This window comes from Phalacrocorax carbo, chromosome 6 (genome assembly GCF_963921805.1).
Source record: "Phalacrocorax carbo chromosome 6, bPhaCar2.1, whole genome shotgun sequence".
Classification (NCBI taxonomy): Eukaryota; Metazoa; Chordata; class Aves; order Suliformes; family Phalacrocoracidae; genus Phalacrocorax; species Phalacrocorax carbo.
This window is the reverse complement of record NC_087518.1, coordinates 46010363-46036099: the sequence shown is the minus strand read 5'-3', so window position 1 is coordinate 46036099 and position 25737 is coordinate 46010363. Positions and strand designations below refer to the sequence as shown.

General features: G+C 40.0%; 1 protein-coding gene across 4 annotated transcripts in view; it reads right to left on the bottom strand.

Annotated features, from left to right (window-relative positions):
• The window catches only part of LRP8 (LDL receptor related protein 8), a 198890-nt gene that overhangs the window by 44104 nt on the left and 129049 nt on the right, over positions 1-25737 (bottom strand). For all 4 annotated transcript variants that reach the window (XM_064455062.1, XM_064455063.1, XM_064455064.1 and 1 more), the window contains exon 4: positions 2558-2686. In XM_064455062.1, the coding sequence (XP_064311132.1) occupies positions 2558-2686 (129 nt within the window). The remainder of the gene's footprint in view (positions 1-2557; positions 2687-25737) is intronic.

Here is a 25737-nt window from a genome sequence, read left to right as displayed (position 1 = left end):
CACTAATTCATTTCACATGAGTTACCCAACAACCATCAGAAGATGGGAATTTGCCCTTGAATTAAATTTCCATTTTAAGAGCCTGCATGTGCACTAAAAATGTGAAAGATAAGCAAGAGTAGAGATGCTGAAACATCCAGAAGAGAAACACTCAGCCATTTCTAAATCCATTAATAACATCATTATGCTGAAATTATGTGGCATTCAGAAGATATTTACATTAATTTTGGGGGCTACCTAGAGCTTGAAAAAAAAAAAAAAAAGCAGTTCAAAGCAATTTCAAGTAGATTTTTTATTATAAATAAAAGACTCCATGGACAACTCCTACTGGCAGAGGCAGCAGCAGCACTAAATTAGTGGTGGCAGCTGCCAGTGTAAAAATTGTTTTAATACCACTAACTCATGTTGGGAAAAGAATATTTTTTTCAGTAGCAGTTACAATTATCTTCTGAACTTGTCTCTAATGCAAGCCTCCCATTCAAAGAAAAAAAATGCATATACTACAGAGACAACACTAAGAGTTTCATACAGAAAACAAATAAGAGACTTTTGAAAACTGTCAAAACATCATTAGCTTAAAGGACACAGGACCAGGGGGCTAAGCACATTGCCAGCTTAACACATGATAATAATTTATTACTTAGGAATTGTCCATGCACACGCACTTAATTCCACATGAAAGAGGAGGCAATGTAAGGCAACCTATGCCTTTTCCTTGCAAGTCAACCCAGCTGCAACTATGCCGCAGAGGCTCAGCACAAGCGCAGTAACCTGTTCCGTTATCCCTGGACTTATGAGTCACATGCAATATGGAATGGAGATGCTTTCAAAAACTTTGTGTTGAATCTGTAGTTCATTGGATAAGTGAGTCTCATTGAACCTTATACTGAGCTTCATACATAACAAACTGCATACTGGGTTTCATTAGCAAGACTGAGGCCAGCAGGTTGAGGGAAGTGTTTATTCTCCTCTAGCTGGTACTTGTTAGGTCATATCTGAAATACTGTGTTCAGTTTTGTGCCACCCTGACAGTACAGGAAAGGCATTCGCAACATGGAGAGGGTCCAGTGGAAGTCCAGCAAGATGGTTAAGGTGCTGGAGTACATGATGTACAAGGGGGGGATGAGGAAAATGGGTTTGGTTAACCTGGAGAAGGTAAGAGGGAGATCTTACTGCAATTTTCCAATATCTAAAGGCGTGATACAATGAAGTTGGAGGCCAACTCTTCTCAGAAGTTCACAGCAAAAGGAGAAGAGGCAATGGGCACAAGCTGTGACAAAGCAAAGTGTAAAAGAGGACAAAGAAAAAAATATCTTTACAATGAGAGGCTAAACACTGGAAGAGGTTGCTCAGACAGTAAAATCTCTGGTAAGATTTTGTTTCACAAAGCTGACTGCAAAGAAATACATGTATCCACATTTTACTCAGAACGACAAGACGTTCACATAAAATTTATTTCATTACACAACTTCAGTGAAAAGATAACGTGGGTTATGGACTGGCTAGGTATTAGAGCCCAAAATTCAGTTTTCAAATGAAGAAACATCAGTGTGTGCTTGCATGTAATCAGTCAACCCTTTCACCAGTAATCTGGAAGGAAAAATAACGTTGCTGATATACACAACATGAGAAATAGTGATGGATAGGTGAATAACTACACAGAGCAAGAAATAGCTTCTTAATAGTCTGGGATCGTTTCCACAAAACGAATTTAATAATGACAAACAGAGTTATGTAAGAACATATTAGAAAGGTGATTCTACTTCTGCATAGACTCGTAAGACTGATATTCCCTAAGTTCTGGTGGTCTGTACAAAAAGAAAATGAGAAAATCAGCTGGGATACCAAAGGGAGCCACAAAAAAGAGTCAAACATTCATTCAAAAGAAAATATTTGACAACAAGAAACAAAGAACTAAATATGTTTAGCCTATCAAAGACAGTTTGAGAAACGGCTTGATGACAGTGTAGGAGTTTTCATGGAGGGAAAACACTGTTAAAGAGCTCTTTCATTCAGCAGAGAAAGGCCTAGTAAAAGGCATTGGCCATTTAGAGACTGAATTTAACACAGTTTTAGTAAATAGTATATAATTTTCTCTCTGTCCAGTGAAACCAACAAGCTATTAATAAAGAAATGCCCAGGCCTATCTATTATATCCCAGCAGAAGCTAGCCTTAGTCTATAGGGCTATACTCCACAGGAGGAAGGACATGGTGGTAAGCTGCTGAGCTACCACAGAGGAAGGTCTGAACATTGTTATTTAAGTCCTTACCATTTCATCTGGGTATTAACCCTGACAATCATGTTCCAAACTGACTAACTATAGTAAAAGAATACTTAATTCTCCATAGAGTTCCAGCCAGCTCCAACTGGAGAATCCTTCTTTCCCCTCTTTTTCTAAAATTTACTGCTTAGCAATGCAAACATAGAGTGAATGAATTTGATGGCAGGAAAAGTCATCCCTTTACATGCTATTTGTAATAGTCACTCTAAGACTTTTATATTCCTAAAGATTCCTAAAGATGTTGCATATGTATTAAAGCATTACTCTAACTCACCAGGAGTGCAACCAGCCTCATCAATACCACTTTCACAATCCTTCTGCCCATCACATCTCCAGGATGACGGTATACACTTGTTGCTTAAGTCTCCACAGCTGATTTTTTCAGCTGGACATACTTGCTTGGCTGGAAGAATAAAATAAAGAAAAAAAAAAAACAAGTTAAACATAACTCTACATATTGCTAACATTGTTTACACTTTTAAAGTTACTTTTATTTTGTGAGGCTCAATCCTGAGACATCCCAAGTCAACATTGATTTTTGAGATATGGGTACTTACATGTCTTGTATGTGTTCCCTAAAAGAGATCACAACACTTTTATGTTGGGAGGGAGGGAAGAAAAAAAAACTTAAACTTTAAACTTAACTCTAAACTTAAAGGAATTAGGGGAGAGGAAGAGAAACCTGATTTGTATGTGATTTCTACCTAGCATTTCCTTGCAGCAGGCTGCTGCTGCTGGCCATCCAAGTGATGCTGAGTTGCAACAAACTGTGCATAGGCTCTGGGGGTCTTTTTGCACTCCTGGGGCCTGGTGGCCCTTTCCCACCTTCTCCTTCCTATCTCAATCTGTGCATTGGCTAGAAATGCCCAGCTTTGTGCTGTGACTTTCCTTTCTGCAACATGCTTCTGCCTCTTGAATCAGGTCTCCTTGCGGAGGCTACCCCAGAAACAAGACCTTCCTGTCCTTCCAGCCTGTCCCTGACCCAGCCAATCCCTTTCAGGAATGTAACCATAGAGAAATGTGAAAATAAAACAAATACCACCCCTCATTCTTATTTTCAAGCTCAACTCAACCAAAATGAACTGACAGAGTTGCTTCAATAGATCACCAGGGATTTTAACTAAGAACCTAGGGCTGGTTGACAGACTGGCAGGACTGGAATACTCAGTGTGAATAATGTTCAATACAGCAACAGCACTGCCCGTTCCTGACTGCCTCAAACCCCCAATACACTGTGCTTTTGCTATTAAAACACTAGCACCCTGGACACAGCAGCAGTAGTACTGGACAAACTACTCTGAAAATACTACCTCAAATTAAGTCAGGAAAAAAACAATTGCCTAGTTTCGGTATAAGGGTTTACTTATATGTTTGGTATCGCGAGGCAATTTCTAAATTTAATGATAGAGGCAGATTATGATCGGTAAACCTGGGGAAAAAGTAGCAAGCACAAGCATGAACTCACATATATTAAACAAACTGAACTGTAACTACCTAAATTAAAGGCAACTATGATCTAAGACACAGAGACACAGGAATACCCACAGAAGCAAAACCCCCAGTACATACAAGATTACAACTATGAAAAAAATTCTGCCAAATTTATCTGGAACCAAGTAAGCTGTGAAGCTTGTTCTCTTATAACTGTATTGCATTGCCAAATTTTTTTTTTAATATATACTAGTGTTAAGAGCAACAAATCTACATTTATTGTGACAAGGCTGCTTGAATGCATAACGTTCCACAGTTTAAACAATTGTTTAGTATTCTGGAATCATCATCCAGTTTGGCAGGATTTGCATATTAAACGGACCAATTTATCTCTTTACAAAAATTATATGTTTTCAGATAGTTCTTCCATTGGTATTAATGATGATAACGCTATGTATGGCTACAGGTCTACCGGAAAGGAAAGAACCTAATTTCTGAATTAAAACTTTCACATTACTCTGCCCTGGTAAAGGTATTTATGAAATGTCAATCAGCTTCCCAAGTGCTGAACAAAGGAGGATGAAAATTACACCTCTCCCTTTCCACCTGCACGAGAAGGCTGTAGAGGGGTATCTTACAGCCCCAAAGCATCAATCAAACACTTAGAAAGCAGTGCCATTTAATTTCAGGATTCTTCTCTCTTAGCACCTCGAAGTGCTGTAAGAAGCAGTTTCTAGAAGCTGTGGGCAACCAATATATCAAGAAAAATTAGGTCCTGCCACAGACAGACAGTTAATAACAGATATAATGAGGTTTTATAACCCTGAGGCAAGACAGCATTTTTGTTGAAATTTGCTCACTGCATACCTAAATAACATTTATGAATGTTGCATGATCTACAGAGTGGGGAAAAAAAGGGATCCTTACTTAGGCTTTTTCATTATTTTACCAGCAGGTCACTAATAAAAGTCATCTGACAATGGAGAGGCTCCACAACACCACCCCATCAGGATCAACATGTCTGCCAGCTCAGATTACTGCCCTGCCACAGGCCAGGACTCGTCCCGCATTTTCCCCACAACCGTGGTCCTTCTAAGCTGCAGGTTTATAACACATGACTGCAGGGTTGCTCAGTGGCACTGAGCACTCATGTCCTTCCCCAGAAGTCAGATAGCACATCTGAAAACCAGGTCACTTGCCAACTGTGCAAAATGGTGTAAAATGAGGTGCTTGCCCTCACTCTCGAGGAAGCTGGCATGCCTCACTGCAGCTGAGCTGTCTAGACATCGTCCCCTGAGCTGTATGCTGGGGTGCACCACCTTAAACACAGCCAAGTAATTAATGGGTACAGAAGGAAAAACAAATTTTGTGGCAGCTGACCGGAAACCAGCAGCCCCCTCAAACAAGAAAAAAAAAAGGGGGGGGGAACTAAAACAGTCCATTTGGCCTAGAAGTACCACAGCCCCTCAGCACAGAGGGCTTGCGCCCCAAAAATACCACTTCTGCCAGCCTTACCCAGCCCTCACAGGCGTAAGTGTGAGTCTGGGGAATGCAACACAGAGAAATAAAAATGTGCAGCCAAGTCACTATACATTTTTTTAAAACCTCTGCAGAGAGCCACACAAGGATTACAGACTGCAGTCTGGCAGGAGGAACCAGCAGGGGCGAGGGAGGGAAGGTGCAGAGGCCATCACTGCCATCAGCCCCTCTGAGAAGAAAGGCAGCAAATCTGAGGACAAGGCAGCAACTTCTCAGAAAGGGACAGGGATGGCCACAGGCCATGCATACAAGGCAGCACAGGAGGCCTGGGGACATGAGAGAGGGGCACAATGCCTGGGTGCAAGGAAGGGACCCCAACCCCAACAACATGGCTGCCTTGTCTTCTAGGGACCTGCCAAGCAGCGTTGGTGAACACAGGGCTTTTTGATAGAAATACCATACAGGGATGATGTGACTGGGGTCTCCAGCAGCTACCTGGGCTTTGCATTCCTCCATCAAGGCCTCCAAAGCCTCTCAGCTCTGAGGTTCACAGCTCCATGGCCATTGAAACCCAGCTGTCCCCTCCCAAACGCTGCACGTGGGAGTCTGCTGCTGGGGCAAGGTCACAGCTCCCCTATCCTGCACGCGGCTGCTCATGACAGAGCACTCACATGCTACTGAGCTCCTCTTCTCCCCCCATTCAATTCAAGGTTGGGCCCTGTGATGAGGTTTGCTTCTACACCGTGCTCCAAAACAAGTTTTACCATAAGCAAACACATGCTTACAATATGTGAGATAAAAATAACTTGCCTCACTAGATTTATTACTCCAAATGGACTTCCATGCTTTTACACTTCAGAAGTTTGTCTCCTGCCTGCATTTGTGCAGTGCATTCAAGAACAAGGTTTGCATTGAACTGGCATTCTGGGAAAACTGGGAGACCAAAGAAAGGCACGAAGACATTTGTTAATCAGGTTATTGGTCCACATTCCAAAAAACTGTTATAGTTGTTCTTGCTATGGTGACGGAAATGAAAATTTACTGTGATGCTTAAGTAGGACCAGCTTCTTAATCCTTTTAGTAAATCTCCATTGAGAACTAAGTGGGTCAAGATGCATAGGAATGCTTTCCAACACACCTGATTTTGAAGAAGGTGAAATATAATTATAAAAATGGTATTATAACATACTGGGATCATTAACCAGCAAAAAGGTTATTTATTAGTCACAGTTTAAGTATAGGCATTACTTTTGCTTGGCTGCTGTGGGCAGATGCTTAATAGCTTTGGGAAGCCGGAAGGTTTGGAAAGGTATGGACAGAAGACTCCTATTTATGGAAAGCAATCTCTGTGTTAATCATCTTGCTGACAGAGTAATTACAGATATTTAGAAAATGTAAATCAAAGCTTGAACTTGTAGGGATGCAGCAACAGAAACTACTGTTGGTCACAGTTCATCAAATCTCTGCGTTCCAGTGGTTTCTGCACCCAAGCAATCGTTGCATGGAAGCCAGCAACTTGTAAGCACTGGCAGATAACAGATATGAAGGATCTCCCTAAAACTCGAAGCAAAATTTTAATGAAGATACCTCTGCATTTTTTTCAGCAAGTTGGGTCTGTTCCATGTGTGTCCCCCCACTTCCCCGGAGATGCTGCAGCAGTGCAAGTGGACTGAATGCTGTTGTCCACGCTATGAAGCAGGCGTTTAGCTACTGCAATCCAGACTCGACGTTTCTGTTTCTGCACGCTGCTTACACAAATGCAGGCCTTTTGGTCTTACGTGACCAAAATGTTTACTTCCTACTTTCCTCTTCATCCACCCAGAAAGAAAAGGGTTAGCACTGTACGTGATGGTGAGTGCTCTTACCCTGGATATATTCTGTACCAACACAAGTTATAGCAAGATCTGCCTTTTCAGAAAAGCACCATTAAACAACTTGGTTGAAATGTCAGACACATCAAGACCAATTTATCACAATGAACTGCAAATGCCAAGGATGGACAACAATGGTTTGTTTATAAGGAGACAAGAGCAAAGAAGACAAGAAGGTTCCATTTACCCACTACCGCCAATGGCACATTCTTCTTTTTCTTTACAGGAGGCTACAAAGTCTTTCAGAGAACCATAGAGCCAAACTGGCGCCCCACTGTTTGCTTCCTCTTGTGCCACAAGCTGTGCTTTTCAGGCTCCGGACATCATGTATATTCAAGAAAGCCCAAGAAAACAGAATTGATTTACTTTCAGAAGACCATTTGTCAGGTTCTCACCAAACAGGTACTCTAAGAGCATACACAAAATGTAATTAAGCAGCTTCCACTGGTGGGAAACCCACAAGACTTTTCATCAGCAGACTGAAAAGAACACTCTTTGTGGAAATACATCATCTTACAGGTCTGAACAGTTTCTCTATATCTGCTGAAATAACTCCTCACCCTCTGCAGACTGCCCCCTGTGCTTTTCCTGGGTACTTCAGAAGAAAAAACTTCATTCTGCAACTGAGAAAATCCCATACTAAAATGGTTTAGTTCATTTCTGACATGACAATAAATTGTTTCTGCAAGACTTCCACTACTACCTTTACTATAGAACATAAAATTCGTACCTCCTTCTTTCCTCCAGCAATGGTTTAGTTGTTGACTTTTTTTTTTTAAAGGAATGGTTTTTAAGTACCTCCCCTCTTCAAATATTGTCCTTAAATCATCTTTTGCCATAGGTGGCAGTCCTATCTCAGAGATGTACCAAGAACAAAACAAATGTTCATACCCACCCATGTACAGGACTAGTATCTCTATGTTTCCAGCCAAAACAAGCACAATTGTTAAATGAGCAACTGTTCAGAAGAAAGAAGGGGAGCTGACAGGGAGAGATTGCTCACAGAAGTTCAGTACTCAGAGTTCCCCATTCCTGGAGATTTGTGATACAGAAAAACATCTCAGTCACAAGTTTGCATATATAGTCGGTTTTATATATATAAAAGTGTGTGTGCATATATATATTTGTATGAAAATATATATGTATGAATGTACATCCCAGCCTACACTCACTATTGACTTACATCTGATACTTTCCCACTGAAGTATTTAGGGTGCATAAGAACCACAGTTCAAAATCCATCTTGTGACTTAAGTTACTGTCATAGCTGAAGGTGTGTCTGCACTGGTATTTTCCTTCCCTTGCCTCTTCTCCCACTTCAGCATGGGTGGTCAAAACACTGGCTTCTACCCTATTCACCCACTAATTCACTCCATAGCTCAGGACAGGTTGCTGTTGCCTTAGTTTACTTCACTTAACCCTGCAAGACACATCAGATTTTATGCTAAAGAGCGTTATATAATCATATTTGTTGTATTTAGTTAATCTCCCTTATCTCCTCCTTATGCCAAGCCAAGCCCAAACCAAACAAAGTCAAACAAGAGCCTCATTTACAGCAAGAAGTGTTTGTGTGGGGACAGCAACATCCATGGTGGATATGTGTCAGGAATTTCTTTGGCATTAGTGTACAGAGTGCACACACCGTGACTACACAGGAACTCCCCTGAACCTACAGCTTCACGGGGTGCCTGTGTTTGTGTATTGCTAGCACATAGATCCAAAACAGAACATGTCACGGGGAACGTTAGTCACAGAATTATTTCCACAAATGTTAGGATTCTGCAGTGAACTTCCCCTTCTGTGATGTAAAGCATCACTCTACGAGCATCAGCCCGCTGGGATGGCAAGCTTTATGTGAACTTGCAACTTCTGAAGCTGGTGCAACTGCATCCAGTAGCAGTATTTGGTTTGCTCGCCGTATCTGTATTATGCATACACTTGAGGTCACTAAGAAAATAAAAGCACCTTTAAATTTCCAGTTGAAACCAGCCCAGGCCAAAATGAACGTCATGATCAGTGGTTTAAGTGAATTAAGATTACAGCACTTGGAGACTTTGAATGAGACCAAACCACCACCACAATTCATGCGTTTGTTGATGCAGGAGGCCGACCCATCCATCTGCTAGCACAGGATGGTATGTTCAGGTCAGAATTGGGGCAGGACCCAGGAACTTGGACCGCTGCTACCTTAGATTTTTGAATACGTAAGAACACATTTATGTGCAATAACTGTTGTGGGCAGGGAACTAGTGAAAACATATGCTTCCTACACAAAAAGATAATTAACTTATGGCCCTTACCTCTAAACTTTGAACATAAATTACTGTAAGTGACTCAATAGACAGACTAGGAAAGGCTATTAAGAAACTATGCTATAAAGGTCAAGAAATCATATCATAAACAGCATTAACAGTTGATACATCCAATAAAAACTTTGATTCTGTGGTGTGATTTGTTTGATGGTGACTTATGTTCAGAAGTTCCCAGGGGAATGGAAAAGGATTTACACAGATTTAACTCCATTGCACTGCATAGTACAGCCCTTAAGTCCATTCTCGTGTGCCTGTAAGAAAGGCTTCTTTACAAGAGCATGGGTTAGGAGTCTTCAATGAGTCTCCAACTCCTTCTCTACCTAGAAAATGGAGGGATAAAATAAGCTTAGCATACAAAGGGTTCAGCACATCTAAAATAGATAGCATGCGCCTTGCTTTTGTGCAGATTATCACATTGGTGATTATCACCTCTGAGATCAGAGTGAAATAATCAGGAACTCAAAACCCCAGGATTAATCCTAATTACTGAAACGTAGACTCACTGGCAGAATAAAAGTGAGGTAGCTTTTATAGGAAAAGCATGTTTCAAACACAGACGCTACAAACAACCTCAGTGAAGAAAATGATTCTCAGGGGTAGTGCCAATAGTTTTAATAGGTAATACAAACTGTATTCAAGCACAGTGTAAAGAGACAAGAAATTTCTATAGTAGACTGAAAAGACAGATGGCATCAGGTTTTATAGTAATGAATAACTATGCTTTGTGCCCCACAACTTGAGTCACCTGCCCAGGTCAGGAAGAGATTCTTTACCCAAGTTCAGAGCTATCCTGGCATGCTTATGGTTTGTTTTTAAACCTTTCCCAGAATACTCAATATTGGCACACCTCAAGATAGCATGCTGGACAGAAAGGACCAACTCTTGGGCTTTCAGCGCATCATTTTTCTTAAGATTCCTGATTGCTATGTCTTACCCATTTTAGAAGTCAAAACTACCATCAAACTTGGGTGAGAAAAGCATTCCCTTCCCTCAGTCAGACTGGCAGGACTTCAGCTGGTTTTGTCTTTCTGTAAACATAGTGAATGCTCACTTACTGCAATCATCTGAGCATGTCTCACCTAATTAATTTCATAGCTCTGCAAGCTATTGTTTTGATGGCACTTCTGTTTACCTGATATCCTGAGAACTGAAGTCCTTTAACTCAAGTCACTTGGCTCATTTTGAGTAAATCCAAGTTAACGTTAATCACCCATGGTAATGAGGAGGTAAAACTAGATGATTTCATAATTCTCCTTGCCCTCAAACTATAGGAAACTTGCAATACTTCCAGTAGGAGCCAGGCAGCTTTTTAATTGATTGTTTTTAACCTATCCTCATGGTCACACTTTCTAAAGTTTCCGAATTTACAGACTAAGATCAGATGTTTAACAACCGTTAGGTTGTTGAGCCTCCTTAAATTCCCCCTTTTTTTTTTTTAACTATCTAGCACTTGTTAAATGACAGTGTTAGTGGTGTCTGTACAATATACAGTGACCTTCCCCCGCTGTCAAATCTGTTTGAGCACAGATTTTTAAGTATGAGAAAGATACAATACAGTAAGGATTTTCAACTCCCAAATAAACCACATTTCATATCTGCCATTACACACATGAGAATTTAAGAACCTATGGTAAAGGCTCATTCCCTACAGCACCTTTTATGCCCAAGCAACTTTTTACAAAAAAGTTCCCTTCCCAGGGGACACTAAACACCTCCAAAAGAGGCTTTGCAATTCCTCAGCGAGGTCAGTCCTTGGACTGCCTTGGCCTTTGTACTCCACCTAGCTCATTCAGCCCAGCTTCTTATGATCAATACTAGTACTTAGATGTCTTAGAAGTTAGTTAAATGTCTCTAAGCATTGATTTGGTCAGAGATGCATGAATCCTTTAATAAACTTGAATGAGATGTAACATAACCCAGGGATTGCAATGCTTGCTACCATTTTATATAGATTCTGGACAACAGTAATATACAAAACAATACAAAAACTACGACCACCACCTACTTGTGATGTGACGGCACTAGGTGTTAATCCTGTAGCAGAGCTGAGTATGAAGGGTAAGACTCCATGTGGCAAGGCAGAACAGGTGTACAACAGAAACAAGGTTGGTGTAGTCCAACTCCATCCGAGTAAAACATTGTCATAGTGTGTGTACCCACATGAGATACCATGAGCCTCTTGCCACCTCTAAATGCTACAGAATTTTCTGTCTTTCCTGACACCACAGCCATATGGTCACGAGAAACGTTTATTCAGATTAATCCAGAGAATAAATTAATACAGCCCTGTAATGACAGGCAAGTGCCTAGCTTGATCACTATGAAGCACGGCCCTCACTGCTTAGGGGAGCACAAAGGGAATTTTGACAAACTGAAGCCTGAGGCCATCTGCCAACTTTCTGCCCTATTTCCACCAACTTTGGCCCTTTGCAGGTCTTACCTGTGGATGAGACAAATCCATTATTTACCCTAGACTTAAAATGGAGAAATGTTGAAGCACACATAGAAAAATCCTGGCCTAAGAAATTTGTTGCTGATTTCAACTGAATCAGGAATCAAGTCACAGATCATGTTGAGAATTTGCTAAAATGGGTCCAGCAACTGCTCCATCCCAGCTAGTATCTCAAAGCCAAAATTAAATATGGAAACCAATCAAAATATATCGTTACCAATTGTGCCATTTACTTCCTTATATTAAGTCACAAAATTATATTACTGATACAATGATTTTTAAGAGGAGAATAGCTGTACAGAACATTTAGTTTGTACTTTTATTAGCAGCAGTCATAAGGCAGACTAGCCCTTTTAAACATAAGTGGGATAAAACCTTAACTTCCATCTGCTTACATGAAGAGTTAAAGGTACTAATTTAAATCAGCACAAAAGTAGCCTCTGCTGGTATTCATGGATAAAAAAGGGCAATGTCAGAGACCTCAAACAGATTGGTGCTACAAGTGCCACTGAAGCCCATCACATAGCCAAGCAGGACGAACGGGCACTGAGTCAGAAGTGGCTGCATGCTTCTCCCTGCCTTGCTGAAACCTTAACACGGTCCCTCCCTGTGAAATCACCAGACCTTCATGCCCTTCTTTCTGCTACACCTCTAAGCCAGGGCAGAACTTGTCTTCAAAAGCAGTTGTGACACACTAAGACATTTTCTGGCTACTGAAAACCTGAGTTTCCATATTAGAGCTCTTTAGATCATTTTACACTACTTAAAATTTTATTTTCCCTTCACTGTTGGGCATCTTAATAGGATTTAGGACCCAAGGGAATGGCAGAAAGATGTGCTGGGGAGGTTTAGGTTGGATATTAGGAAACGGTTCTTTACCCACAGGGTGGTGGAGCACTGGAACAGGCTCCCCAGGGAGGCAGTCACAGCACCAAGCCTGACACTCTTCAAGAAGCACTTGGATGACACCCTCAGAGACATGGTGTGAATTTTGGGCTTGTCCTGTGCAGGGACAGGAGTTGGACTCGATGATCCTTGTGGGACCCTTCTAACTCAAGGCATTCTATGATCTCTGATCTCAGGTGTCAGCTGGCCATGCTCTTAGACTGGCACAGAGGAAAGGAGAGAAGATATTAGTAATAAACATGGAAAAAACTTAGTCAAAGTAAAAAATGAGAATAGCTGAGGAACCACCTGTTCTTGGTGTACCTAAAGGAGCAATGTGCACTGCTGATTTCAGAAAGTTTAATAATTTAATAAACTGACAGTTGACTTAGTAAATATATAGGCCTGTTAGCAAAGCCCAGGACTTATACATTTTCTTTAAAGATAATTTTCTAATAGAAAACCTATTAAATATTCCCTTTTGTGACAGACATTTTTTCATGCTCAACCAAAAGTGAAGATTAAAAAAAAATCCAACAAAGAAATGGCTTTAAGAAGGTCAGTTAAAATATTGCCCTTTTTTCTCTCCCGAACATAACATGTTTTTTAAACTCTATTGTTTTTAGAGCTAGTTTGAGAGAGAGAGTGATGTACAACATTGTCCTGTCAAACCTCCCATCCCACCACTGTCTACATCAATAATTACCCTGTCAGTCTGTGCACACATTGCAGTTGTAATGCAGTTCAGCCTCCCCTCCTTTTTGCATTAACAGTAATGGCTGAGGTCAGGAAAAACACAAAAAGGAGGAAAAGGAAAAAAAATAAAATTGCCTTTCCTATAACCCAGAAATCAAACTGAACTCCAGTCCTTGGCATGGATGACAGCAGAGCTCTGTTTCTCAACACAGATCATCTAACTCTGCTTCTATCCAGGCTTGCCTACTGTGAAAAGCTAAGCCTGGCTGCAGACAGCCTTTAAAATCTATCATGATCCACTGTGTATCCCCCATGATAAGCGATGCCTGATGCTTTGAAGGCAATTCTGATTCAGGCAAGCCTTAGGAGAACAAAACACTCAAAGGTAACAGCTGACCCAGCACAGACTGGTAGCAATGTAGCTGGGAACCAGCAAAGTTCAAACACAGACATGTTACGGGAAGAAAGAACAACGTCAGAGAAGAAATGAGAGTCAAGAGGTTAAGGTGGCACAAGCTAGGCATGAATGGAAGTTGGCTAATTAACCCTGAGAAATGCAACTTTTGAAAGGAAAACTTGTTCACTGCCCTAGATCAGTGATTTCAAAGCCTTGTGGGCAAATATAGTTTTGAACAATTTTGAAACTTTCTCACGCAGCCACACAGCTGACAAATTGATGCATTTAGCTGCTGAACACAGCATTCGGGGCCTACAATGGCCTTGCTCAGCAAAGGTGCACAGCTGGAGAACGACTGCCTTACCCTTCCTCCACCGAAGTGTGACTTATTACCAGTCTTTTGTCATCTATTCAGCTATCAGCCTGGCTGTGTCAGCCATGTGCCTAAGTAGCACAGCCTAAATCCCATTACCTGGGTGTCCCATGGGCATATCAGACCCAACTCTGTAGCCCTGACTTATGAAGCCTATCCTTCACGGCCTGACTTAGCAGACACTGCCAAAAGTGCTATTCTGTAGAGAAACACAGGTAATAACTATATTTTCCTGATCTGTAGTAATACAGTAGTGCTTCTTCCTCTATTCCTAGGCTTTTGGTCTAAATACATTGCAGCTTTATGAACATCAACCTTCTTCACTAAAGATTCAGTGATAAAATACTCCAGATTGCAGCATACAATAAATCAATCATACCTCCCCGTGTGATTTGTAACTCAGCAGTTTGAAAGCATCTTGGAACAATTTCTACACAGATACTTTTAGACAAGAGACACACTTTTTATTGAATCAAATGTTATTTGACTGTGTTTGGTTTACAGATATGAAGGACAGAGTTTTCTAGACTCTTTTCAAATGTGTGGCACTGTGACCCTGAACTGTTAAAAGTGAGTTTCTAAAAAGAATTAATTCTTTTCACTAGCAGTAATCTCGCTTAGTACAAAGACTACCAGCCACAATCACCTTGGTCAAATGTCAAATTCTTATACAAGCAGCTGAGCACAGCACCAGGACTGATTTATTTTTCTTCCCATATATTAATTTCTAGAATTCCCCATAATATGCATACTAGAGCGCTCCATTCCTATTACAGCAAATCCAGAAAAATTCCAGAAGGCGGCCTATTTCATACACATTCTGGCACATTTAAGCTCTCTACTTCTTTTGGAGCAAATTAATGCTCAACTCAAAATTAGATGTTTAAGCACAATTCAAAAACCAGTTCACCAGCCTGTATCACACAATTAACAAAAATCAGTTACGAGATGTCAGTATGACCTTGAAGACACAAAAAAGATCATATTTTCTAAGTTACCAAAAAATAACTTAAGTTAGAGAAATGCCTCTGCAAAGGTGTCTCTGTTTTATGGGGCAAGTACCCAGACTGGAGTTGAGAGTACTAAACAGACCAAAGCAAACATCCAGAACAATACTGGGATGAACCCACTGGCCAGCTACCTTGGTAAAAGGGGTGTTGTGAAAACAAAAGATATGAAAAAACCTGTAATGATCTTCATGGTAAGTGGCTATACACTGTGCCCATTTAGCAACCACATAAGCCAAGAAGTATATGGGGCCAACTTCCATCTCCAGTTCTTCCCAGAAAACGCCACTTCCATCAAGGCAACAGGAGAGTACTTAACCTGTAAACTGAGATATAGAATAATATATTTACATCCCGGCAGATAACAGATATGTAAACTGCATTATATAAATTTTCCTGTGGCAGTTACTGTCTCTCGTTCTTATCACTTAAGGAATAACTAGGAAATTTATCAGATTTCCTGAAGTCAGTACTATTCTGAAGATAAGGGTAGTTTGATATCTGATGAACTCCTAATGAAGATACTGTTAATTGTATAACCTTCCTTCAGTACAGTAACTTTTCTGTTCATCAAGGGCATGGAATAAACAGCTTCTCTGCTTTAGCGCATCCTTGTAATTAATAGTATATTCTTCTCACTTCTAAATATAACCTATAATGAGATGCTTTAAAGAATCCAAGCTGCACCTTTCACCAAGCACTTTTGATCAGAAGAAAACGAGCCAGAGTTTGTTCAGACAACGGAGCCTGCTTTAACTGTGACTGTCAGCTTCCCAGCAGGCCCAATATGAAAGGCAGCAAGCCTACTTCAAGCAGGTCATGGCAGCAAAACCTGCCGACAGCAGAAAACACCTTCCTCTTTCTAAAACACAGCGTCTCTTTATCTCTGGGGATATTCTGTGCAGATCAGAGATGAAAAGAAGTATATATAGATACATTAGATATAGATAGTATATATAAAGATAGTATACATGGAAATCTATTAGATAACTTCTGCTTGGTGAATAATAATTAACTCCAATGAAAACTCTGCCATCAATCCGCTTATCAGGCAGCAAGCTAATACATTGTGCAAAATCTCACCAATTACATTTTCGATCCATATTATGTGCCCCCTCTCAGAGGTTTCTCCTGGTTTCCCTTTGTTGATGAAAGGCGTATCTCCAAGGATCACAGAACAGAAAAAAGGGTTTCTTGATACCTCTGACTGTCTTTGGAGATCTACAAATGATGATCTGCGGTTGGGGAGGAGGAAGGAGAGTGGCTCTCCCCAGCCAATGAACAAACTATTCCCTTTCAAGACAGGTATCTACTTTGATTTAAAGATTTCAGTTGGTAAAGATTTTTGGACAAGTCAGTCCACTTGTTTATTTACCACTACTGTTAAGAGCTGTACCTTATCTCTAGTTCTAGTCCTTATCTCTAGTTCTCTTATCTAGTTTCAGCTTCTGTTCACTGGATCAAACAATGCTGTTTCTTGCTAAGCTAAAGGAACAACTGTGTGATGACACCTCTCCTCTGAGGAGACAGGTGTAAATCGATATAGGCAATTCTCAACCCTTTCTTTGACAAATCAGATAACCTTCTAATAAAGCATAATTTATAATTCTATAGTCACGTGAGCCTTGCAAGAGTGTTCACAACCCCTTGTCTTTATTAGACAATTTTTTTTCCACTTTATATTTTTGTAGCAGCTACCCATGTATTTTACCACCTCTAAGTCACCTGTTCTTCAATTTGTTTAACATGGTCTCTAATTATTTTGTAAACTACTTTTTTAACCTTCATGCTTAAGTCAAATCACATATCATGAAATATACATAGTAACTTATTAACATGCACAGTATCTTATTAACAAGGTCATGATTCCATCAAGAAACAGGGAAAAGTGAGACAACTCCTGTTTTCCCTAAAATGTTGACATAAATTCTTTCTTTTTTTTTTTTTTTTTTTTTTTTTTTAAATCTTGCTGCATCATTGCATTATCAGCCTTTCTATAGTTTTGTCCAAAACTAAGAGCAGCACGATCAGCACATACAGCTCTTGGAGCTGAATTACGTGTTGCTGTAGCAGTCAGGAGCTTAACTCTTGGACTGCAGACCTTCTACAGTAAGTTCTGTACCATGCTCTGTTTAACCTTTTAAACTACCATGAAAATACCAGCTTCTACTAACTTACTGAAACTTCTGCCAATGGTCCAACAACTGTTAAAAAAAAAATTAAAAAAAACCAAAAAACAAAAAACAAACAGATCAGAAAACTCACTGGCTGTGTCTTTCAGTGAGAGTTTTCCAGTACTTCTGTTTTTAAAAAAACCACACCAAACAAAACTTCAATAGCTGCTGTTCAGTAGCAGGCATATTGTCAACGTGCAAATGTATTTTCTTCCTCCTCTTTCTGAACAGAACTTAGAAATGCTCTTAGTGTTTACTCATTTTCTGCCACTGCAGCTTACTGTTTCACTCTCATTGACCAGTATCACACTATACAGATTTGCTTTTCATACAGCTAAGCAATTCCTTAATATACCTGGCCATAAACTGTTCATGCATACTACTTTTCATACATTTCATTTTGTTCAATGTTTTTATTATGTCACTACCCTTTATACGTAGACTGTAATTGTTTCAACTCTCAATATTATTAGGTCCTTATGCTGATTTCCTATGGAAACAGTTTCCATAGATGATTCAAAAAATCATGAGAATCTATTTCTTTGCTCTCATAAATTCTAAATGCAGTGGCCAAACCCACACCGCCCCAAACCATCCCCCAAACCCCAACAAAAAAACAAAACCCCAAAAGATATGAGGTCTCAAGGGAAATTCCTATAAGGTTAGTGAAAATACATGACTGGGCAGGATTCTCTGACAGAACAAAAGGCTGTCATGTAAACTCAACCTATATTAGAAGACAAAGAATCCACGCAGGAGGAAACTGCGGAAACCTTTTAACTGGAATTCTTACCCTCTTATGCACCAAAAAGGCAATCAAGCCCAGGACATAAAGCTACAGGGAGGGGGATAGGAAAAAAAAAAAAAAAAAAATCAAACTTCCCTAGTTCTGGTGCTCTTGAAACTATTTGCTAACCCAGTGATTGAATTATCTTTATTTGTAAGAATCCAACCCACAAAGCAAGCGGAGAAAAAGCTCACAGAAATATAATATAATATAATATATAACATAACATAACAATATAAGGCACTGGTTCTTAAGGGCTGGTACATAGCTTTAACTTTTTCAGCAGGAAGACATTCTTTCTGCCCTATGTTAACTAAGAGGTAGAATAGATCTGAGACAAAGTTCTGTTGCCTGTCTAGTAGGGTAAGATTGCATTTGGTCTAGATAAAGTAATTTTTATGACTTTCAAGTTGAAAGGACACCTCATTTTTATGCAGGTCAGTTCTTAATTTCCTATGCAGCCACCTAAGACTTGAAGGAGTCTGATGTCAGAACATTAAATAACTTGCTGCTCTCGCAGTGTCTGACCTTTCCAAAACCTTCTCTGACAACAAGATAGAGTTGTCTTTAGGTAGGTTTTTTCCACCTACTGACTGCAGAACACACCTCAAGGGAAGAGGGTCTAGCAGACTGTAAGAGCTTTGCTGTAAGGCTCAAAGCACCCGTCCAGCCCTGCTTCACACTGAAGACAAGAGTAGCAAGAAGCCACCATTGCCGTTTGCTAACATCAGGAACACGGGATGACTGGCAAGCACATACACACCTTCCATTAATCATCCTACGCCTTGCAGAAAGATCAGCTATACAGCTGTGAGTCAGCTCCTCTGCATTACGGGCATCTGTGCCATCTTCCCTGAAAAAAAACCCCAGATGCCAGTCTGCTAAACTGCATTTAGCAGAGGAAAAGGATAGCCTGGCAGAGATTTTGATCTGTGTCACAATTAGAGTTTAGTCCTGCAGCACCACACACTTCTACTGATCCCAGGCTGCAGTTAACAACAAAGGCTGAGCTGCACCAGTATAACCTTCAAAATGTAAAAGCAATAGTCTCTCACACTTCCCCTAAAAAGCAACTGGAAGTATGAAAGCTCTCTGAATACTTAAAGAATACTTCATTCTGTTTTGTTTAAAAGAAAAAATAACCCAACCAAAAACCAAACCCACACAAGAAACAAGAGGAGCCATGTGAAATCATAAAAAAATCAAGTGTCCATTTCTTACTGTTTCAAATAACCCCAATATCATGATTGACTATGACTGGAGAAGTGTGCTTATAACAATGCTCAAATGTATTAATTCATGACATCTGCCTTTTGAGTAAAGGTAACACTGTGAGGACACACAACAGAATAAAAGCAGCCTACAAGTCGCCCCAGCATCCAGACTCCAGCACTATTTTGAAATAGTCCTAAGCCTCAACAAACCAAAATTAAATGCAAATTCTGTAAGCATATTCAAGAGGAGGATATAACATGCTCTTACTGACAACCTGACTTGCTCTGTCCAGTTTCTCTGCTGTGTCTGTCTGGTTCATAATATGGTTTTAGCTGACAACACCTACACACTACATGATGTGCAGGAGCTCCAGGCATAGCAAATATATTTTAAAAGTCAGATTTGTGCATCAACGTATTGCATGTATTTGCATGTGTCATCCATGGCTGCCATAACTGTGCATTGAATCATCACACTGAAGGACCCCACGTTACTATTTCTCCTTCTCCTCTCAAACCTCTCCATTCTCTCCATTCATTCAGTTTTGATCTCTAAAGGTCTCTGGGGTTTGGGAAAGTGGGTAAGTAATTATAGAACAGAGGAAGTAAGTTGGCACATGTGCGGGCTTGAACTATCAAAATTTTTTCTTTGGCTCAGAAGGAGAGAAAAAAATGTGTCTTGAAAGCCAGAAACATCAGCCCTAGTTCTCATAATATTTGATGAGCAGATAGGGGTGTATTCCCTCCTTCTGGGACATATGTTACACAACAGCTTCCAGTGGCAGATGCTTTACACTCTGAAAAAAACCCACTTCTTCCAAGCCAGGACCATAGGAGATGAATGAAAAAATATCCAAGTAAAGGAGAAGACTAGGAAAAAATGTTCAGCTATGAAAAAGTAAGAACTGACCTCACAGTTGTGAAGTTCCTGATTTTGCATAACCATTGAACAAACTTTTTTCAGGTACCTGAATCACAGGCTTTTTTTTTTTTTAAATTCTTTTGCACAGTTTTAGACATCTCTCCTCGATTTATTAGGTATAACAGGGATTACTTTTTTATTTAGTTTAAATTGGCCTTTTCTAAACATCATTCTAGAGCTTCAAGCTATTTCCCTTTGAAATGTTTTCACGGTGGCATCTCCCTGGTATTTAGAAATCACCATGACTAATTCCTCATAGCTTCTTAAATATATGCAAAAAGAAAAGGACTTTGATTTATGTTACTAAAGGCAGTCACATCACAGACTGTCTCCTGAAGCTAACCTTTAAAAACAGTAATAAATATTTTATACCATATGATGAAAATATCATGGGTTCCCGTCTCATAAAGGAAACAGTTACATACATGGAAACTCCTTGCTCACTAGTCTGTGGAAAGAAACTGTAATGCAGAACTTAGACACGTGTGTATACAAGTTGGTATGCATAAGCACAATGCAATGGCCACTATTAGATAAACAGAAAATCTTGCACATTATGATGCAAACTGTGCTCAGAATTTAGGCCACCAGTGATCTGAGGCCACCAACAGTTAAGATTTATTACTTTTTCTGTTTTTAATTGCAAATATCATTTAAAAGGATAATTCTGCATTTCAAATAGAACAAGGTATAACATTTACACCAGCAGTCTGGCAGTGAAAGGAAGGAAAAAGAACAATCAAAATTCTGCTTTTTCTCCATAATCCTGGCATACAGTATGCTTAAACATTTCTCCTTAAACCTTCACAGCCACAATCACTGGCTCATGAAAAGTAACAAGGAATAGTTCAAAACATACTAAACAATGGATCATGACTGGTACTGAGACAATGTCATACTGCCACTCTGCAATGATATGCTGATTTCTAAACAACCCAAAAATCCATGCAGCCAGTCCAACAGCTGGAAGTAGCAACAGCAACCTTTAAATTTCAGGACAATGAAGTCCAGCTATAGCATGCACTAGAACAGCAAGATGCAAAATCTGAGAGCACATATGGAAAGGATGATCTGTGCCTGAAGGCTACACAGATTCAAAACTTCCACTTTAAAAACAAAACAAACAAAACCCAAAAACCCTACAACAACAACAAAAACCAACTTTCACATGGATGGTTTTAAAGAAGTTGCCTAAGCTCAGTTTTTGTCAGAGCCTGTGCATCTCACTGTCCTCGCTGAACTATTGATGCATGTACACATTATATTAAAGCATGGACATGGCCAAATGCCCTCCTTCCCACTAGGACTACAGAAGTAAAGTCTGCAAAAGAAATTGCTTCCTAGAAGCCATTAATGTAGGGCATTCAGCTTAGAAGAAACCGCCTACATACACTGAAGCATCCAAAAAAGGTGCATTTGAAGTTGGTAATCTTTTTCAAAGGTCTCAGCTCAGAGCCTACAGATATTTCCTTGTGCACTTCTGAAAGCGTAGGCTTTACTCCCAGACTTCACTTCTTGGAAAATAAATTAAGAAAATACCTTACTAAAGAGGTTTTAAAAAAATGTGAGTGATTGTGAAAGAGCAATGTTTAACTTAAAACATCTCCATGTTCTGAACTTTTACGCAGTTAAAAAAAGTGGCAAGAAATTAGACCAAGAAGAGTACTGAGGTTAAGAGCTATCATAAAATCAAACCACAATTCATAGTCCTATTATTAACTGGTGCCTATCAAAGGGCCATATAGTCAACAGACTTACTCCAGCCACCTAGCAAGATACAGTGGCACCACTGTGAGCTGCTTTGACAAAATTACATTGCTCGGTTTTTGCAGCTGGTGACACTTCAAACCATTTCACTCACTTATCGTCCCACTGCCAAGGCAGCAGCAGAGCCAAACCTCAAAACCAGCTTTGTTGACTGTCAGACCTGCATCTCAACAACTTTCCTGAGCGATGTAATACAAGTCCCCTCAGAAACGTGTACTGCTACCTTAATTTCCTACTGCTACCTCAACAGGGAAAGCAGAAGCAGCTGTGCTCCACCCCAGCACCAGACTCCTTTCTCCCACACCTTCCTTTTGCTCTCCTACCTTAACTGCTGCTCACCCTGCCCTCTGCACAGAGCATCCTCTCAAACTTCTTGTGCATGCTTTCTCTTCCTCAATAATATTGTTAATCAAAATATATATCTATGTATCTATTATATACCTATATATGTAAGGGTAATAGTCAAGCCATACTTGGCCTTAGATGAGGGACTCTTATTACTCTAATCTTTGTTTCACTCCTGCTGCTGTACTCCTCTGTTTCATTAGTCTTCTTGCTTTACCTGAGTCTGTTCTCATACAAAACCCACTCTGCAAGCCCCCTGTGTGAGTAACTCACCACAGCTGTAAGCTCTGTGCTAGAAGTCAGCTGCACAGGCCTGGGCAGAACTCCACTGGCTTCAGCAATACTCTGTTGCAAACACAATTACTTAATTATAAAGGAAATGATGAATGCTATTACAGGACCCATATTTGACCTGCTTTTCTGAAGGACCTGCACACACCTCTTGGTACTGAAATAACCAGAGTTTAATCACAGTTTGTAAAGTACTTGGTGGTTATCGAATAGAGGTACAATACAGAAGGGTTTGTAGTAAAGTCCAAAAAGGATTTTAAAATGTGGTTTTAAAGTTGACATTTTTTCTTCAGTCTCTTTAAAGCAGTTTATTTTGCTGTCTGGCTTGAATATAATGGATCAGGAACTGTTTGAGTTTCACATCAGATAAGTAGCTAGGTAATTATGGAAACAGAATGGAACTTCAATTATAAAAAACCCCATAGATTGTTCTATTGTGATCTTCCACTGCATTGCTGTTTCCTATAAATGAACATATTCTGCAAGCTGGGAAGAAACCATCGATTAAAATAATCAAAAGCCCTACTAGAAACTTAGACATGTTTCCCCATTGTGAAAAAAAAACCCCAGAACATTGTATCTGAAGGGTTGGGAGATTTGAATTACCTCTTCCAAAGCTCACTTTAAGTTTTCCTCTCAGATTATTTTAATTAAATCTATTCTTATAGGGTGGTTTGGCTTTTTTTATTTTTACATAAACTATATGAAAGCTTGATGTACTCTGATAAATCTAGAAGATTAGAGAATTTTACCAATAGCTTTTGTCCTGATTTCCTACCAGTCATTTTCAGCTGAAGCAACTTGTTTGACTAACATGCTGTCTCCAACCATGCCAGCAATCAAATACTTCTAGAAGTGAAACATCAGTAGTTGCATTTACAGGTATCTAATAAGAAAGGCAACTTTTCAGATCCTGCTCTGAAAAGATGGAATATAATTGAACACATGGTCAATCGTAAGGACAAATCCATAACTGGAGTTACCTACAGTGTCAGTCTATTAACTGAACAGTTGCCACCTTTCCCCCAAATACCCATGTTTTGTCAGCAGAGTGGGTGCTCTACAGTCAATGCCACCCCAGTACAGCCACATATGTACCAATATTTCAAAGGAGATCAGGTCCAACAGAGGCAACACCACTTCTGCAGATGCTCAAGATTATAAATGAGACTGAGGGGTTCATATACAAGAGCACTTGCACGTGCTGGCTCCTTCCTTTTCTTTCTCTAGATAATCAAGAAGCAATTCTGTACCCTGGGCGCTGGGAAGAAGGAACGCTCACACACTGCACACTAGGCTCCACTGAGAACCTGCTGGTTACGAACAGTGATGAAAACACAGCCTCTTGAGAAGTCTTTCAACTGTGGGTATGAGCTCAGCACACACTCAGGGGCTCTCTGAGCCTCTGTATCAGCAGCTGCTCTTTCATTTTCCCTCTTCCCAGGCTCATTTTCTTTCTCTTGTTCAGAGATTACTCTGATTCTAATCAAAACAGGGAAGAAAAAGCCCCACAGTATGCTAGGGTGACAAAATTATACAAAGGATAAAGGAGCTGAGTAGTATTGAGACCATACCCATTCGTAAAAGAGATTATGGTTGCACTTGCTTCTTAACAATAGAGAAAATAAAGCCACAAAAGGTCCCTAGATGAGCAAACATAATGAAACCTGCCAAGATGAGTGATAAAAATTATAGAAGAATCATACAGGTCTCCAGGAAACTGCCAGAATTAATTATAAAACACTTTTTCCTGCTACCTGAAGTCTGCAGCTTTTTAAAATCCAAATGAAAAACTTGCCTAAGTATGCCGCAACGTTGGTATTTCACCTCGTATCTGCCCTTATGGTATCTCTTCTCTGCTCTATCCGAGGATCGAGTATACCAAACAGCATCCAGGACTTTTTAGAAATTCATACGGTAGAGGACAAATTGAGTGCAGCGTCACACTCCACGTTATGCCATCTCCAGCACCCACAGCAGCTGGAAGGAAGCCATCCTGCACTATTGCTGGCAACACCTGCATGGCCACAAAAAGGCAATTGCTTCATCAAGATCTGAGCTCACAGCAAGTGAAGATGCTGCTTTTTCACACTAAGGTGACAACTGTTCTGAGATGTTAAAGGTATTAACAAATGAATTCCTGCTCAAAGGGACCAACAAAACATGAAGAATGCAGGGCAAAAAAAGGATTCAGTAGATGAACATAACCTTAATTTCTAATGTGTCCTCACTCTTATATGTGCAAAAGAAAGTAAGTCTGAAAAGGCTCTGCTGCTATTAAATAATTGTGTTTCTTATCTCAGAGTGAACATTTTATCTTTTCTATACATACAAAGAAACCCCACCTGTTTTCTTTTTTAAAGCATGGAACAGGCAGCTTAGATGGCAATTTTAATTGAATGTGTTCAGGCTGTTGCACGAGAATAGTAGTGTGTAGACTTGTGGCTGAGAAGAAAAGGCTTTCCCCTACCACCTACACCTCTACTTCATTACAAATATCCCTGCTGGTTCACATAACTAAGCTCAAAGTTTGATACTTGTAAAATGTCTAGAGGCAGGAATTGAAACAGAAACATATAAACTCTAGCAGAATTCAGTAGTTAATAACTATTTCTCATTCACATTCCATTCAGGACCAATATACCTGCTGAAATGCTTGAACGGCATACCATTATTTTTTTGGTGTCTGTGCCTATGTGCACATGTACTATTTTACTCATATAAATGCACACACAAGGACTAGAAATGAAATTGCTGACTGTAAAACACACTAGACATGCTTCTCCCTGTACAAATAAAAGGGAGAAGCACGATTATATTTGCGCTAAAATAACTAGTGTTTGCAACCTCTATGCCAAAACAGAGAATTTAGTCTTCATACAACAACCTGAGTCTTGTACAACAGTACGCTTAGAGAACTCAAATGACATGGTAAGATGACTACCCTAGGAGTACAAGCCAGAAAAACAGTGCAATTACTGGCATGAGTCCATTCATATGGGAACGCGCAAGCACGTGCTGTCTAACAGAGGACTTAGCTCAGTAGCTTTG